The sequence below is a fragment of the Terrapene carolina genome, unplaced genomic scaffold, assembly GCF_002925995.2.
Source record: "Terrapene carolina triunguis isolate 2854851 unplaced genomic scaffold, T_m_triunguis-2.0 Scaffold88, whole genome shotgun sequence".
NCBI classification, from domain to species: Eukaryota; Metazoa; Chordata; order Testudines; family Emydidae; genus Terrapene; species Terrapene triunguis.
In genome coordinates, this window is record NW_020664439.1 from 22714231 (window position 1) to 22733398 (window position 19168).

At 44.9% G+C, this 19168-nt stretch overlaps 1 protein-coding gene across 1 annotated transcript in view; it reads right to left on the reverse strand.

Moving 5' to 3' along the window:
- Positions 1 to 11620: 11620 nt before the first annotated feature.
- Positions 11621 to 19168, reverse strand: part of HLTF (helicase like transcription factor) — a 54944-nt gene continuing 47396 nt past the window's right edge. The window contains exons 24-25 of the mRNA XM_024208520.3: positions 17919 to 17999; positions 11621 to 12200 (exon numbers count right to left, since the gene is read on the reverse strand). Coding sequence (XP_024064288.1) covers positions 12048 to 12200; positions 17919 to 17999 — 234 coding nt within the window. The 3' untranslated portion in view covers positions 11621 to 12047. The remainder of the gene's footprint in view (positions 12201 to 17918; positions 18000 to 19168) is intronic.

Below are 19168 nucleotides of genomic sequence, written 5' to 3' on the forward strand. Positions count from 1 at the left end.
AGTAGGGGAAGGTCATTCAAACTTGACACTACAAACTTTTATCTCAACTAGGCAGAGACTACCATGGCTTTAGTTTGACCAGCCACACCATGTGAGCAGATAGCTACATTCCCAGCCTCTGCTGGTTCATTAAATATTATTTCCAAGCTGCAGAAAGATGAAGAAAATACCCATTCCCACTACTCTGATCTTTTGGGTGTTACCAAAGTAACACCCTTCCTATCTCTACTTCAATTTCTGCACTGAGATACGGCCTCAAAATGCAAGTCTCAAATTTTAACAACTCCTAAGTGAAAGTGTACGGTATAAATGAGAGCAGAATTAAGGCAACACATGGCAAGAAACAGTGTAAAAGCTGAACAAAGCTTAACGGTAGTAGTATAAGTTGACCAGTATGTGCAGTGATCATTCTCTCAGCATTTTCCAAGTTTTAATATTGCATAGTCAAATTCAATCTTCCTGTCATACTCTAATGCTGAAGTCAGTGTTCACCATAGCAACAGAAAAAAGGATATAACACCTCTGTGCTCTCACTTGCATGTTTTCATGCAACTGTATGTTCTCTGCTCTTAGATTTTTGACATATGCACACCTCCTTCCCAAGTGATGTACATAGCTTGTGTCTTTGCAGACCATATGCCACTTTTGCTAATAAATCTTATTGATTCATGCTGTAGGTTAGTACCGCTTCTGCATTATCAACATGTACCAGTTTAGTGTGTTTTCATATGCCTGACATAAAAGTGCAATCAAAGATTAAAAGATCACTAGTGTGTGACATTAGTGCCCCAGGAATCTCAGCCTTCCTAAGACATTGTCAGTGATTCAAGCAGTAAGGCTCCACCTGCTAGAGTGACTGCTTTTATAAAGCACAATATTTGAACAGTTCATGCTAACAACAGCTGTAACATGGTAGAGAGAGCACTAACATACTCCTGTGAAAATTCTGCACCTCTGCGCATGTGTAGAATTTATGTCCCCTGCAGAAAAATGACTTTCTGACAAAGGAAGCAAAGGGAAGCCACACAAGCAGTCATGAGACTCTCCCCAGCAGTATGTTTTGGGTGCCCAGGGCAGCCGGCAGAGAGGTAAATCACTGGGGGGGCAGGGACGGGGCAGGGGAAGACCCAGCTAGTGGCTCAGCTGCTAGTCCCGGCTGGGCTGGGGAGGACGGGACTTCCTCTTCCCCTGAACGGCATCCAGGGCTGGGTCAGACCCACCCCCAGATTTCTCCCCCGGCTGTAGGAAGCTGCAGGGGGGGGAGGGCTCACTGTCCAGGTAGCTGTTTACCAATCTGCCCAACCACCATGCATCCAGACCCCCCTCATACCCAGACCCTCCCGCTGAGCCTCACCCCTCCTGCACCCAGAATCCCTGCAATGAACCCCGCTCCCCTTACACCTGGACCACTCCCAACAAGCCACTTGCACCTGGATACTCACCCTACCAAGTCCTCACCTGCTGCTCCTGGATCCCCACCCCAGAGCCCCACTCCCCCCGTATCTGGACATCCCCCCCCCCCCCCCCCACCCCTGCACACTTAGCCCCCCCCCACATCCACCCCACCCACCGCTGAGCCCCAACCACCTTCACCTGGACCCCCCTACAGAATCCCATTACCATTGCACCCAGAACCCTCCAACAAGACCCTGTGCAGCTAAATTCGCCCATTGAGCTGCTCTCACCCAGATTACCCCACACAGAACCCCCTCAACCCACACCTGGCTTTTCCGACACTAAGCCCCTCTACACTTGGATCCTGCCTTCCTGAGCCTACCTGCCCACACCTGGTTCACCTGGCATGGAGGGGCAGGCCTGGTCCTTGTGCTGTGTCAGGGCTGGGTGCAGGCTCACCGCTGAGTCCGTGTCCCAGGAAGGAGTTGCACATCTCTGTGCAGCCAGTGGCCTGTGCTCCCCAATGCCATGCTGGAGCCACATTTATTTGACAAAATTTGCAGAATTTTAAAATATTGTGCGCAGAGTTTGTAAGTTTTAGGCACAGAATGCCCTCAGGGTAACTAACAGAATGAGAAGCCCCTGACAAGGGGCATTTTAAATTGGTATTTAATGTTGCCAAAATTTGCACTCCAGTTTTTCCCCTATGAATTACTGATGCCCTTTCTTCCAGAATCAGACAAAAGCCCTATTACTCATTCCTTGGCATCCAGGGGCACTTCCAATGGAAAAGTTAGTAGTCCCAATACACATTTTAAGAGCAAAGACTGAAGCACATTGTTCTATTCCACCCAAAAGGGGTAAATAGTCACTTAGAACCCATTCCCCCAATCAATACCCTAGAGTCTTTTATTGCTCAGCCCCTTTATAAGTGGGAAGCCAACTCAACACACAGCCAACCACAATTAAGACAGGTACCTAACTTAGCTACATATACTGAAGGAAATACAGGCCCAGAAAAGAAAGCACTCATCCTGAGCTTTAACCATTCTCTTCTCCCAAACAATATACTCATACATAGGTGAGATCTTCCACTGGTGGTTTATAAAGTATCCCAGCACCATTGTATCTGAACACTTCAGTAGAGTGGGGAAGTAAATTCATGCTCACGCACAAAAGCTGCTGCAAGATGGCGGGTGTCGACTGGGAGGCAGAACTGGGAGGACTAGGGTGGAGCAAGTCTCACCATAATTTACCCTCCCCCACTCCCATGGCACTTTGTTCAAAACAAGCAGCATGACTGATTAAAGTTAATATTTGGTGGCCATATTCAAAATGAACTGGTGATACTATGAAGAAGATATGCTCAACTGGAGTAGAAGTAGCAGATGAAATTTCATATCCACCTATAGTATAATGGTCAGGTAGATTACAGGCAAATCACTTAAAGTAGCCTTTTTGAAGCCATCTCTATCCCTAAATTATTTCTACTGAAAGCTGCCTTTGTTGTGCAGCATGTGATAAAAGCACAATCAGTTCAGAATCAAATACTTTTTTGGGTTCCAGAGAAATGCCATGCTGCATTAGACTAAAGGGATGAGAGCACCTAGCATCTCCAACAGTGAGCAGTAGGATACTGGATTTTTAAGAGGAAGGTGCAAAATTCCCCATCACGTACCTAACCCTGCAATGGTTTAATCACAGAGACAAATGTCAGTTTGTGAGCAGCTTTTGTCACAAAGTCTGAGGATTAAGCTTCATTGTAGTTGTACCTAGTATAACAGAAGATGTTTTTATTTATCTAAATATCTAGTCCTTTTTAGATTTATTAAACTATTGGTCTTGACTTTTGGGTAAGGGGGCAAATCAGTGACTTGGAGGTTTGCTCCAGCATGACACCCCATTCATATCTCTGGGACATGCTATTTCCCAGCTCAGTTTAGGCAATACTGCTATTAGTTAATGTATCCTTGCTGAGGCTAGACCTGTGGTTTCAGTCCTTCAGCATCAGAGCAGCAGCAGCTGATGATGAATTATCAGATTCAGAAGGAAGGCAGAGGCCTAAGGCTAAACTGCACTTTCTAATCACTACAAAATATATACAGCCCCCTTGAACAGCAGCAATAAAGGACAAAACCACTCAACACCCTGCCAGCCATAATTAATTTTATTCTGCTTCACTCCAGTAAGGAGGAACTCAGCTGCAAACAATAGCAAGGAAAAACCTATGGCTAGCCCATGCCAGCCAACTTGGGCTCACAGGGCTTGGACTGTGGGGCTGTTTCACTGCTGTGTAGACTTCCAGGCTCAGGCTGGAGCTCTGGGATCCTCCCCACCCACACAGGGTCCTAGAGGCCAGCCCAAGCCCAAGCCCCAAAGTCTGGACAGCCCCACAAGCCCAAGTCAACTAGCACAGGCCAGTCGTATGTCTAGTTGCTGTGTAGACATACCCAATAAGGCTACTAGCCATTTCATAATCTAATGTCCAGAACAATCACAATTCTACCTTATCATTGTTAGGTCAGCATACCTCAGGACAAATTAAAGGTCAAAAGGCTGATCAGGAAGAGCATACAATAGCACCAGTTGATGTGTAACCTGGTGAGGTTTTCTTGGGAGGGGGAGGAGGAAAGTTAGGCAGGGAAGATTCATTGCTAAACCCACCTCTAATCCATAAGCAAAAACCATTTCCTACTTCTAACCTCACTAATTGGATCCACACAGATATCAAGGAAAACTTAACTTGCCAAGGGGCATAACTGCACAAGGGTGACCTGCTTGTATACACCTGCTCTACAGTTTTTCCAGCATTAGGTTTAATGCACTGAGTTTAGACAATGGGCATATGGGATACCTGCTTGTGGCTGACTGGGATCATACAAACTATATGAATGGCAAATACTAAGAGTCAGACACTAAGAGTCATCACTCCTGAAACTATTTTCTTAGGCTATGTCTACACTACAGAATTAGGTCGGATTTATAGAAGCCGGTTTTATAGAAACCGGTTGTATGCAGCCGATTGTGTGTGTCCCCACCTAAAATGCTCTAAGTGCATGAAGTCGGCGGACCGCGTCCACAGTACCGAGGCTAGCGTCGACTTCCGGCGCATTGCACTATGGTACCTATCCCACAGTTCCCGGAGCCTCCGGCGCCCATTGGAATTATGGGTTGAGATCGCAATGCCCGGATGATGCAAAGCAGTGCCGCGAGGGGTTCTGGGTACATTGCATCAGGCCCCTCCCCCGCCGTCACAGCAACGGCAGACAATAGATTCGCGCCTTTTTACCTGGGTTACCTGTGCAGACAACATACCACGCCAAGCATTGAGCCCGCTCAGCTCAGCTCACCGTCACCATATCTCTTCCGGGTGCCGGCAAACGTGGGACTGCATTGCTAAACAGCAGCAGCAGCTTACTGCCTTTTGGCGGTAGACGGTGCAGCATGACTGATAGCCTTCATTGGCGATCTGGGTGCTGGCAGCTGTGGGGCTGGCAGCCGTAGGGCTGCATTGCACCAGCCCCTTGCCTTTTGGTAGAAGATGGTATATTACGACTGGTAACCGTCGTCATCGTACTGCAGTGGCTGTCGATCATGGGCACCCGGGCAGACAATGATGGTTATCAGTCGTAGTATGCTATTTTCTGCCAAGTGCCCAATATTGTCTGCTAAGCACCCAGAAGAGGCCGAGGGCTATCTGGGTGCTGGCAGACATGGGGCTGGCAGCCGTGGGGCTGCATTGCACCAGCCCCCTTGCCTTGATGATGATGGTTATCAGACGTATTATCCGCAGGATGGGGCAACATTGCTACACAGCAGCAACCCCTTGCCTTTTGGGCAGTAGATAGTATATTACGACTGGTATCCATCGTTGTCATACTGGGTATCAGATCGTGCAATAGACCTGAAGGCTAACTGCCAAGCGCCCAGTATTTGTTGCCAAGCACCCAGAAAATGCCAAGGGCTATCAGTCATGCTGCACCGTTGTCTTAAGATGTAAAAAATAGATTTATTCTGTATTCATTTGCTTCCCCCCCTTCCTCCTGCTAAACCCAGGCTTTTGAGTTCAATCTTTGGGGGGGGGGCATTCTGTGTGACAGTTGTTTGTGTTTCTCCCTGATGCAAAGCCACCTTTCTTGATTTTAATTCCCTGTACCTGTATGCCATGTCGTCACTCGCCCCTCCCTCCCTCCCTCTCTCCCTCCCTCCCTTCTTCCCCTGGTCCGTCAGATACTACTTTCGCGCCTTTTTTCAGACCAGACGCCATAGCCAGCACTGGGATCATGGAGCCCGCTCAGATCACCGCGGCAATTATGAGCACTATGAACACCACGCGCATTGTCCTGGAAAACATGCAGAGCCTCCTGGACATGCCAAAGCCAAACCAGGACCAGCTGAGGAGGAGGCGATTGCAGCGCGGCGACGATAGTGATGAGGAAATTGACATGGACCTCTCACAAGGCACAGGCCCCAGCAATGTGGAAATCCTGGTGTTACTGGGGCAGGTTCATGCCGTGGACCGCCGATTCTGGGCCCGGGAAACAAGCACAGAGTGGTGGGACCGCATCGTGTTGCAGGTCTGGGACGATGCCCAGTGGCTGCGAAACTTTCGCATGCGTAAGGGCACTTTCATGGAACTTTGTGACTTGCTTTCCCCTGCCCTGAAGCGCCAGAATACCAGGATGAGAGCAGCCCTCACAGTGGAGAAGCGAGTGGCGATAGCCCTGTGGAAGCTTGCAACGCCAGACAGCTACCGGTCAGTTGGGAATCAATTTGGAGTGGGCAAATCTACTGTGGGGGCTGCTGTGATCCAAGTTGCCAGGGCAATGAGAGACCTGGTGATATCAAGGGTAGTGACTCTGGGAAACGTGCAGACCATAGTGGATGGCTTTGCTGCAATGGGATTCCCAAACTGTGGTGGGGCGATAGACGGAACCCATATCCCTATCTTGGCACCGGCGCACCAAGCCACCGACTACATAAACCGCAAGGGGTACTTTTCAATGCTGCTGCAAGCCCTGGTGGATCACAAGGGACGTTTCACCGACATCAACGTGGGCTGGCCGGGAAGAGTACATGATGCTCGCGTCTTCAGGCAGTCTCTTCTGTTTCGAAAGCTGGAGGAAGGGACTTTCTTCCCAGACCAGAAAATAACAGTTGGGGATGTTGAAATGCCTATCGTGATCCTTGGGGACCCAGCCTACCCCTTAATGCCATGGCTCATGAAGCCATACACAGGCAGCCTGGACAGCAGTCAGGACCTGTTCAACTACAGGCTGAGCAAGTGCCGAATGGTGGTGGAATGTGCATTTGGCCGTTTAAAAGCGCGCTGGCGCAGCTTACTGACTCGCTCAGACCTTAACGAAAAGAATCTCCCCATTGTTATTGCTACTTGCTGTGCGCTCCACAATATATGTGAAAGTAAGGGGGAGACATTTATGGCGGGGTGGGAGGTTGAGGCAAATCGCCTGGCCGCTGATTACGCGCAGCCAGACACCAGGGCGGTTAGAGGAGCACAGCAGGGCGCGGTGCGCATCAGAGAAGCGTTGAAAACCAGTTTTGTGACTGGCCAGGCTACGGAGTGAAACTTCTGTTTGTTGCTCCTTGATGAACCCTCTGCCCCTCCCCCACCACCCTGTTAACTCTACTTCCCTGCAAACCAACCACCCCACCCTCCCCTACTACCCTCCCCCCTTCGAGCACCACTTGCAGAGGCAATAAAGTCATTGTTGCTTCACATTCATGCATTCTTTATTAATTCAGCACACAACTAGGGGGATAATTGGAAAGGTAGCCCGGGATGGGTGGGGGAGGAGGGAAGGAAAAGGACACACTCCAATTTAAAACTTTAAAACTTATTGCTATGGAAATCATCTAGGGTGGAGTGAGTGGGTGGCCGAAGGCCCCCCCACCGTGTTCTTGGGCGTCTGGGTGAGGAGGCAATGGGACTTGGGGAGGATGGCTGCTGGTTACAGAGGGGCTGTAGCGGCGGTCTCTGCTCCTGCTGCCTTTCCTGCAGCTCAACCATACGCAGGAGCATATCACTTTGATGCTCCAGCAGCCGGAGCATCGACTCTTGCTTTCTGATTACAAGTTGACGCCACCTCTCCTCTTCAGCCCGCGTTTCAGCACGCAACTTCTCATCTTCAGCACGCCACCTCTCCTCTCGCTCATATTGGGCTTTTTTAAAATCAGTCATTGACTGCCTCCACGCATTCAGCTGTGCTCTGTCAGCGTGGGAGGCAGTCTGAAGTTCAGTAAACATTTCGTCACGCGTCCTTCGCTTCCTTCTTCGAATATTCACTAGCCTCTGCGAAGGAGTAAGATTTGCAGCTGGTGGAGAAGGGAGAGGTTGTTAAAAAAGATACATTTTAGAGAACAATGGGTAGACTCTTTCACGTTAGATTTTGCTGTTCACAACATCACACAGCCCATGTGCTTTCGTTACAAGGTCGCATTTTTCCTCTTATATTGAGAGTCTCCTGGTTTGGTGTGAGAGATCACTCACGCAGTGCCAGGACACAGATTTCAGCTTGCAGGCAGCCATGGTAAGACATATAGTCTTTGGGCTTTTTTAACCTTCTTAACATGTGGGGATGGTTTCAAACAGTTCTGCCCTCATTTCCCATACCAAGCACCCGTGCCATTTAAAATGGGTTTGCAATGTAAAAGGAGGGGCTGCGATTTCAGGTTTAACATGCAGCACAAACCCAACTAACTCCCCTCCCCCTCACACCCAATTCTCTGGGATGGTCACTTCACCCCTCCCCCCCACCGCGTGGTTAACAGCGGGGTATATTTCTGTTCAGCAGAGCAGGAAGGGGCACCTCTGAATGTCCCCTTAATAAAATTGCCCCATTTCAACCAGGTGACCGTGAATGATATCACTCTCCTGAGGATAACAAAGAGCGATAAGGAATGGATGTTGTCTGCATGCCAGCAAACACCGGGACCATACGCTGCCATGCTTTGTTATGCAATGATTCCAGACTACGTGCTACTGGCCTGGCGTGGTAAAGTGTCCTACCATGGCGGACGGGATAAGGCAGCCCTCCCCAGAAACCTTTTGCAAAGGCTTTGGGATTACATGAAGGAGAGCTTTCTGGAGATGTCCCTGGAGGATTTCCGCTCCATCCCCATACACGTTAACAGACTTTTCCAGTAGCTGTACTGGCCGCGATTGCCAGGGCAGATTAATCATTAATCATTAAACACGCTTGTTTTTAAACCATGTGTAATATTTACAAAGGTACACTCACCAGAGGTCCCCTGTGTGCCCTCAGGGTCTTGGGTCAGTTCGGGGGTTACTGTTTCCAGGTCCAGGGTGACAAACATATCCTGGCTGTTGGGGTAACTGGTTTCTCCGCTTCCTTGCTGCTGTGAGCTATCTATGTTCTCTCCATCCTCATCTTCCTCGTCCGCCGAACCCGCTTCCCCGTTTGCAGAGAGGGACTCATAGAACACGCTTGGGCTAGTGGTGGCTGCACCCCCTAGAATGGCATGCAGCTCCGCGTAGTAGCGGCATGTTTGCGGCTCTGCCCCGGACCTTCCGTTTGCGTCTCTGACTTTGTGGTAGGCTTGCCTTAGCTCCTTAATTTTCACGCGGCACTGCCGCGCGTCCCTGTTATGGCCTCTGTCCTTCATGGCCTTGGAGATCTTTTCTAATGTTTTGCCGTTTCTTTTACTGTTTCGGAGTTCGGCGAGCACTGCTTCATCTCCCCAGATGGCGATCAGATCCTGTACCTCCCGTTCGGTCCAGGCTGGAGCTCTTCTGCGATCCTGGGACTGGGACTGGGACTCCATCATGGTTACCTGTGCTGATGAGCTCTGCATGGTCACCTGTGCTCTCCACGCTGAGCAAACAGGAAATGAAATTCAAACGTTCGCGGGGCTTTTCCTGTCTACCTGGCCAGTGCATCTGAGATGAGAGTGCTGTCCAGAGCGGTCACAATGAAGCACTGTGGGATAGCTCCCGGAGGCCAGTAATGTCGAATTCCGTCCACACTAACCCAATTCCGACCCCCTAAGGTCGATTTTATCGCTAATCCCCTTGTCGAGGTGGTGTTAGGAAACCGGTTTAAAGGGCCCTTTAAGTCGACAGAAAGGGCTTCGTAGTGTAAACGTGTCCAGGCTTAAGTCGATTTAACGCGGCTAAAGTCGACCTAAACTCGTAGTGTAGACCAGGCCTTTGTTACTAGTGGTGGTAGAACTGGCTATTATGATTCCTCTCTCTGTCTTACCCCACATATCAAGGCAGCATCCAAATCTTGTCAGTTCTTCCTCTGTAACATCTCTAAAATCTGGCCTTTTCTTTCTCACCACACAGTAAAACTCTCACCCAGGCCATCATCTCCTCAACCAACTTCTCCCTAACAATCTGTATTAAGCCATACAAGTCAATTCAAAACAAAGCTGTTAAAAATCATGCTTTTTTTGTCTGCCTTCACCATATCACTCCTCTGAGTCCCTCAACTGGCTCCTCATTTTACAGAGTTCAAGCATATTGTCCTCATCACCAAGGCCCTTCCAACTTATCTGTACGTGTATCTTATGTCATGCCCTCATATAGTTCTTCCCCTCCATGCTTTGTGCATAAAATGTCCACCCCTACCTAGTTTATGAAGGTCCTACCCTCTTCTCCCTAAGACACATTTGTACTGTAAGACCTGCATGAAGTCATCAACTGATAATAGCTAGGTAGAAGGTAAATTCATACAAATAACTAGGTAAATGTGAATTACCAGTTAGCTTCATCCTCCCTCCCCATTCCATACTATTGTTTCTTACACACACTTGTTGCATCTTGTTTTAAATTATATTTGTAACCTGCTGGGGCAGGAATCATGTTTTCCCACCTATTTATGCAGCACCTAGCACAACAGGGCCCTGATTTTGATTGAGTGCCTTTGGGCACTATGGTAATAGACTAAATAAATATTGCCACCATCATGGAATTATCCAGTCATGTTAAGTAACCCTTCCTGTTAGGACCATTAAACCAGAAGGAAAGATATAAATATAATGGCTTTGGATCTGTTATTTTATATCTGAACAGAATAGGAACTTCTACCCTTTATATTTAATTTTAAGAATTTAAACTATTCACCCAAAACTAATATCATTGGATGTGCAGTTGCTATTCAGTTAGTGCAAAATTGTAACACCTAGAATATTGACCAGCTGATGGTAAATGGAAAGAGGAACATGTCAAAAGCAAATTTTGACCCACTTCCCTGTTACTAGAAACCCTTCTTGAATTTTCCCAGACACACAATTCCCTGCTTCTGATTCTGAGCCCATGCTAGTTGAGCCAGGTGTCAGTTATCACATTGGAGGGCAGCATGGAGCAGTAAGGAAGCATATGTCTGGGAACAGAGGCAACTGGGACGAGGTAGGTGGAAGAGGTGATATCCAACTTCAGCTCTTTGGTGCTATTTAATAAGTTTGAAAGAACAGAACTATAGATTCTCAACTAGCATTTGAGTAATTTTTAATCAAATTGCTCCTTCCCCTGTAAATCAAGTTCTAGACAGATCAGTGTTCCACATGGCATCTTCCAACTTATATAAAAAAGTATTTAGTGTTGGGGGAAAAAATTATAAAGCTTCTAACCATTTAAAAAAAGAAATTTTAGTTATTTTCTCCAAGGTCCAAGTGGGGTTACAAAAAAAGCACAACATACTTGTATACTGCATACAGCAAATCTATATACAGTGGCATATTCCAAAATCCAAACACATGGATTGGTTACATGTAATAGTACGAATGTCAAAACTAGAATTTACGTGTTCTTTCCCACATAGCGCCAAAAAAAAAAAAATTCATATAGAATTACAATTTGTAAACACTTAAATGGAATTGTTAACAGAAGGAAAACATTAAATGTAAGTATTTTACATTTACAGTTAAAATAGTTCACTTTGATAAAATCCTGGAGACTCTTGAGAAGCATTCATTCCCTGTTGCAACTGTACATTATACACAAAAGTGTCTTCCTCTATATTTTACTTATAAAATATTTTAGAACCTATACAGACTGACAGAAAATAAATCCATAATTAAATATCAGTCTTCACAAGGAGTTACACATTTTTAGTTTTGCCATTACTATAAACTATCAGTCCTGAAACACAATGAACAAGACCTGACTGGTTAAAAAAAGTTATGTTCTAGTCTGCATTTTATTTACATTTTTTAATGTTTCTATTTGGAGGAGAGCGGGGGGGCAGATGGTCATATTTTCAACGCCAGAAAAATACAATTTGCATTTTCAGTCTAGAAATAGGTCAGAAATTTACAAATAAGAATGCACAGTAAAATAAGTTATATAATTCTGTTTTGAATTTTTTTTGGTCCTCGTCTCAAATAAACTACTTGTATACAGAAATGCTGTAATGTTTGAAATATGACTTATTATAAGTTTAATGAGTACAAAAATATTTAAAGAATTTTTTTAATTAAAATTTAAATAGTCAAACCAATTTTTATCCTTGTCGGCTGATTTCACAGGTCTACATTCTATCTGCCAAAGTACCTTAACAGCATAATTATAAAAACAACATGGAGTGTGTGCACATAAAAACTAATGCCACATCAACTATAGTACTATATCCTTTATTCAGAAAGAATGATTGACCTACCCTCTTACAAAATTATAAATCAATCAGAGTCTTAATTTCATTGATCTTGGTTTGTTTTACTTCACTAACAGTAAGCTTTTTAGCTGCAAAGGCTCCTGCTGCAAGTTCCCTCTTCTTGTTCTGGATTTTCAGCATATTTTCTTCCACTGAGTCCTTCACAATGAACTAACATACATTAAAAAGAAAAAAACAACACACTTAAAGTAAAAGGCAGACATTTTCAAAAATGGGTGCCTAAATTTAGGCACTTAAGTGATTAATTGGAATTATTCTGTACTTAGCATATTTGAAGTCAGGCCACTTATTTAAGTGCCTATGTATGGATTTAGAAATATAGGCCCATGTTTCTGGAAATTTTACCGAATATGGTAACACTCTGAATGAAGTGTGGCTCTGCCACTTACTCTTTTGGCAAAGTAAGTGAATGATAAAGTAAACATAAGAACATAAGAAAGGCCATACCGGGTAAGTCAGACCACAAGTCCATCTAGCCCAGTATCTAGACAGTGGCCAATGCCAGGTGCCCCAGAGGAAGTGAACCTAACAGGCAATGATCAAGTGATCTCTCTCCTGCCATCCATCTCCACCCTCTGACAGACAGAGGCTAGGGACACCATTCCTTACCCGTCCTGGCTAATAGCCATTAATGGACTTAACCACCATGAATTTATCCAGTTCTCTTTTAAACTCTGTTATAGTCCTAGCCTTCACAACCTCCTCAGGTAAGGAGTTCCACAAGTTGACTGTGCGCTGCGTGAAGAAGAACTTCCTTTTATTTGTTTTAAACCTGCTGCTTATTAATTTCATTTGATGATCCCTAGTTCTTGTATTATGGGAATAAGTAAATAACTTTTCCTTATCCACTTTCTCCACATCACTCATGATTTTATATACCTCTATCATATCCCCCCTTAGTCTCTTCTTTTCCAAGCTGAAGAGTCCTAGCCTCTTTAATCTCTCCTCATATGGGACCTGTGACGTTGTGCAGTCTATATCAAGTTTTTATAAAACCATAATCAGTCAATATAATGTAACTGAGATAGTTTTAGAGAAAATACAGTAATAAGTGAATGTAACGTAACTGGGATATGCTTCATGCAAAAGGTCTCTTGTAAGGTATCATTACAAAGCTTATAATCTACGGAGTATGATCATCTGATTTGTATCAATGTACCACTCTTGTATCTAAAACTAGAAATATAAAATGTAACTCTGAGGGCCTATTGTAATTATGTAAAGTGTGGGCCATTAATGATGGTTTGGAATCTTGATGACTCCCATTGTCTGCAGATGGCTGTTTACCTGTGAGTCTCCCTGTATATGTGTGTGCTGGCAAGTGAGTAATGAAGTCTTGCAGTGACATGTGATCATGTCACCTGAACTGGAATCCATCTTTAACCTGGTGCTTTTCCAGTGAGGGGGGGTGGAAACCCAGAGGGACAAAGGGTTCCCGCCTTATGCAAAAGATATATAAAGGGGTGGAACAGAAGAGAGAGATGGAGAAGCCATCATGAAGAATCCCCTAGTTAACACCTGAGCTGCAACAAGAGCTGTACCAGGGGAAAGAATTGTGCCCAGGCCTGGAAGGTGTCCAGTCTGAGAAAAACTTACTGAAGTATCTCTGAGGGTGAGATTATCTGTATTTAGTTTGATTAGACATAGATTTGTGCATTTTATTTTATTTTGCTTGGTGACTTACTTTGTTCTGTCTGTTACTACTTGGAACCACTTAAATCCTACTGTCTGTATTTAATAAAATCACTTTTTATTTAGTAATTTACTCAGAGTATGTATTAATACCTGGGGGAGCAAACAACTGTGCATACCTCTCTATCAGTGTGATAGAGGGCGAACAATTTATGAGTTTGCCCTGCATAAGCTTTATGCAGGGCAAAACGGATTTATTTGGGTTTAGACCCCATTGGGAGTTGGGCATCTGAGTGCTAAAGACAAGCACACTCCTGTGAGCTGTTTTTAGGTAAACTTGCAGCTTCGGGACAAGTGATTCAGACCCTGGGTCTGTGTCTGGAGCCAGACTGGGGTGACTCGCTCAGCAAGACAGGGTGCTGGAGTCCTGAGCTGGCAGGGAAAACAGAAGCAGGGGTAGTCTTGGCACATCGGGTGGCAGCTCCCAAGGGGGTTTCTGTGATCCAACCCGTCACAGGACCCATTCCAAACCCTTAATCATTTTAGTTGCCCTTTTCTGAACCTTTTCTAGTGCCAGTATATCTTTTTTGAGATGAGGAGACCACATCTGTACGCAGTATTTGAGATGAGGGTGTACCATCGATTTATATAAGGGCAATAATATATTCTCAGTCTTATTCTCTATCCCCTTTTTAATGATTCCTAACATCCTGTTTGCTTTTTTGACCGCCTCTGCACACTGCGTGGACATTTTCAGAGAACTATCCACGATGACTCCAAGATCTTTTTCCTGACTTGTTGTAGCTAAATTAGCCCCCATCATATTGTATGTATAGTTGGGGTTATTTTTTCCAATGTGCATTACTTTACATTTATCCACATTAAATTTCATTTGCCATTTTGTTGCCCAACAAACAAACAAATCTTGGGTCTTGGGGGAAAGGAGTAATCTCTCGTCTGCCTCCATTTTGATTATTGGAATAACAAATTCTTCCTACTTGCTGCTGACATCAGAAGAGGAACAACTCCAGTTTCCTAAATGGAGGAGGAGGAGGGGGAGACAATTGGCTGGTGAAGAACAGATCAGCAGCTAAGAGACAATTGGCTGGTGAAGAACAGATCAGCAGCTAAGAGACCTGCAGTGACATAACGAAGAGCATTTGGGTCCCTCCCAAAAAAGACCAACACCCTGGCTGGCTGGACAATAGCAGCATGCCTAGGGACCTACAGACTGGGGTAGTGGCTCGATTCCATTCAGGCTTCTGGAGCTTGAAACACCCTGGGAATCCAGAGCACAGAAGCTCAGATTCCCCTCACAGCAGTTCTAGGGGGTAGCCAGGAAGGGGCGCTTTCTAGGATCTGTGACAGAATGGTGGCAGTGCAGTAGTACGTGAAGATTTTTACAACACTGTTGCAAAGGCTTATACTTTTGCTCTTTAAATTGAAAGCAAGAGCAGGTCTGTTAGTTTGTCTCAGGTAAAAGCTATTTAGCAAGCACAAATTACAAGCGGTTCATGAAGAGTGGCTTCTGGGCCTGTATGCGCAGTGAAGTCTACCTGCTGCTGATCAGGAGAAATTGGAGTTGGTGGCCAGGATGCACTCACATGCCATGAGGCACAATGGGTCACCTGCTCCAAACCAGCAGCCAGAGGGGGTCCCTTTTTCTCCTATACGGCATGCAGTGACCAAGCAGATGGGGTCATAGATGATCCAGCAGAGGTATCTGCAGTGACTAAAGATCCAGCACTGTGGAGGTTGGAGGAGACATGGATGGAGCAGGAAGCCAGACATCAGAGTGAGGAGACAGAGCTGGAGCAACAGATGCTTGCTGACCTGGACAAAACGCAGGCAGCTCGAACAGGAGACGAGGGTCAAGTCATGCCCATGGGACCCAGGAGGAAGGACATAAGTGTGTGCCTCATCAGGGGCTAGCATACAAATAGATGAGGGAATGATGGACGCTATCACTCTGCCTGCAGCTGAATCACTATGGACACTAACCTTTGTTCTGGGATTCTGACTGTGGAAAATTATTTTTCTTGATGTGTTTTCTGTAGTAGTGTACCAGGGTCAAATTATGAGGGTTCAGGTACAAGCCCGTCATGACCAGACTCAGTGCTTGAGGGGGAGAGTTCGACATCTACCCTCACTGGGGAAACTAAGTCAGTGCTGAGTGTGTCTGTGGCACAGCTAAAAGGTGCTGTGGCTCAGAATTTGCTGGGAGCAGCGAGATAGTGGTACAGCTAGGAAATGCTGTGGACCAGAACTCCACTAGAAGTAGGGAAGATTACTGGGGGCGACGAGACACTAGCACAGCTAGAAGGTGCTGTGGACCAGAATGGTGCGGGGAGAAGGGAAAAGAGGTATGGCCGTAAGGTGATGTGCCTCAGAACTCCCCTGGAACGAGGCAGGCTCTGGGTGATAAAAATGCTGACAAATCCATGCTACCCAGTAAAGAATGGGAAAAGCCCAGACAGGTTATAACATCTTCACTTGCCACAGTGGTTAAGGAGAGGGAAAGGTGCCCTTTAATCTGTGGGTTTAGCACTGTCATGGGAGATATAATTAAACCTGAGGGGGATGAGAGAAGGAAACACCTCACCTCTCCCCAAGGGGGAATTAACATGGGAACTAACCTATGACTGTATTTTAGTTTGATTATTGGAACAGTTTACTAGCTGAATGAATGTATGAAGTTCAAATTAATAAGCGGATACCCTGTCCAGGCAGACAGACTTTAAACCAAGATCTGTGGAGTAGCCAGCAGCTAATCCTACTGAATCTATATAGGGGAAAGCTGTGGCACAGAGGCCCATTGGTACCAGCTGACAAAGGATTCGCTGTCCTGTAACCGCAATTCCTAAGAAACCTGACAAATTCACTACAGCTAAACACAATGCTTTCATGGTATTTATCCATAAATTATATCCTGTAAGGTCTCTAATAAAAGCTTGGGTCATACTAATCCTCACAATCATGGCATCATGTATGGATGGATGATATTTAAGGAGTTGTGTGTATGTAGTGAAAATATAAAGACTGTCACCAACTTAAAAAAAAAACAGGTTTCTTCCAGACAGGAAATAGGATGTATATTCACCTATCTCAATTCACAGGTCAATTAAGCATTGTAAACCAACACAATAGGAGCCAAATGTATATATAAAGTGAACAGAGGAATGGTAAGTCACTGGAGACTAACCCACAGGGGTTGTCCTGCCTCGGGGGGGGGGGGGGGGGAATAATAATACAAATAGAATGTAAGGAAAAAAGTCTCATCTATCCACTGAGAAAAAACACCTGGTAGAAGGGGATGCTTCATGAACACTTGGATCCTGGTTTGTCTGAAACCAGCTAGCTCTGCAAAAGTCAACCTTTTTTGGGGGGGAGGGGGGGGGGAGAAGAGAGAGAAATCTACATCATATAGGAAAGAGAACCATTTATAAGTGTAGACCCTGGTTTGTAATTTATCATTTTATATGTAAAAACAGTTTTGTTTCTAATTATCCTTACGCAGTAGCTCTTAAATCTTAATCTTTGATAATAAACTTGTCTGTTTTCACTATAAATATATACCTCAGTGCTATGATGTCAGATAGGCACTGATCCTCAATTGAATCAAACCAGTTAGTGTGTATTCAGTCCATTTGGGGATAGCAAATCTGGTAATTTCTGAGACTGTCCAGTGACAGGTGCTGGATACTATGGGGGAATGCTTCAACAGGGCTCAAGGATTGGGGGGCATCTATTGATAACCTGCAAGGCAAAGAAAGGCCTGGCACAGCTCTGAGGAGATTGTAAGGGTGGCTAACAGACTGGTGGTGTCAGGGAGCAGCTGACACCCAGTTAAGCATCAGCAAGTCTTCCTCTGTCTGGACATAGTGAGGAGTAAGAAGGTGACTCGCAGTCCTGGGCACCTTGAGAAAGCATCACACCTACCCACCTTAAGATTTCGGACAGGAACAAGCAAACTCTGCTCCAAAAATTAATATCATCTCTTCAGAGAGAGAGAGGGGGTTCATACCCCATTATTTTTGCAAAACTGTCACAAAATTTCACATTTCTGTAAGTGAGGAAAACAACATAGCCCAAGCTAACATTTCAAAAATGGTATCCCAACTAAAGTTATAGTTATGTTATACTATTGCTATATCCTCTGCCCAATTCTTTTAAACAACTCTTTATTTAAAAGATCACTACTACTATATCAAAATCACAGTTGTTCAGACAGCTCACCTTAGTAATGATAACATCTTGCTTCTGGCCAAGTCTGTGACATCTGTCAAAACACTGGTCTTCTGCAGCAGGATTCCAAGCCTATCAATGATACATGATCATCAATCTAAACCTTATGGTGAACAATTAGTTTTTCAAAACTACACTTCCAGTACATTAAGACACTAAGAAATTTAAAAAATGAATTCACTAAAACATGCTACCCATAACAGTATGGCCTATGATAAAAGTAGCCATGTGATTAGCATTGTTTATTTTTATCAGTAACTGTTATTCTTAGGGAATGTGACATGATCACACTATTCTATAGAAGGATGTAGGGTGGATTAAAAAAAAATTTTTTTAAGTAAAAAAAAAAAAAAAAAATCATTTATATTTTCAGTAAAACCATGGATGAGTTTGTAATCAGGACCAGCAAATTCCAGCAAGACTCCATAGATGAAAAGCTCATTCAGTTCATTTATGCAACCAGTTCTCCCTTTTGTTTTGTTCAGAACAAACATTCCATTGACATGGTTCAGTCATTACAACCAGGCTACACTCCACCCAGCAGAACAGACATTGCTGGAAGGTTGCTGGATACAGTGAATGAGAAGGAAACTGAACAATGTGCAAAAAACATTGATGAGAAATGTGTTAATCTGAGCCTTGATGGGTGCAGCAATGTACACAATGATTTAGTAATATGTGCTTGTGTGACAACAGAAAATGGGTTTGTCTATCTTTAAGAAAAAATTGATACATCAGGAAATGCCCATGCAGCAGGGGGGGGGAGGGTGGATAGCTCAGTGGTTTGAGCATTGGCCTGCTAAACCCAGGGTTGTGAGTTCAATCCTCAAGGGGGCCATTTGGGGCAAAAATCTGTTGGGGGATTGGTCCTACTTTGAGCAGGCGGTTGGACTAGATGACCTCCTGAGGTCCCTTCCAACCCTGGTATTCTATGATTCTAAGAGCAGAGTACCTAAAAAACAGGCAGTAAAAGCTATAACAAAAGCTGAACAAAAATTCAAGTGTCAACACAGCTTTGTCACTGCAAATGTAGCAAAGATGAGCAGAAATCTAAAAGAGGGAACCTGAAATGTATATAGGTGCAGTGCTCATCTGATTCATCTTTTAGCCAGACTTAAAGTACCACTCCAGGAATAAATGAAAATGTTGCTGAAATTGCAAAATACTTCATCACTTTTTGTCAGTTTCACTAAAGAGAGCAAGATCCAAACTAATTCTCCCCCATGGTGTACAATTGAATT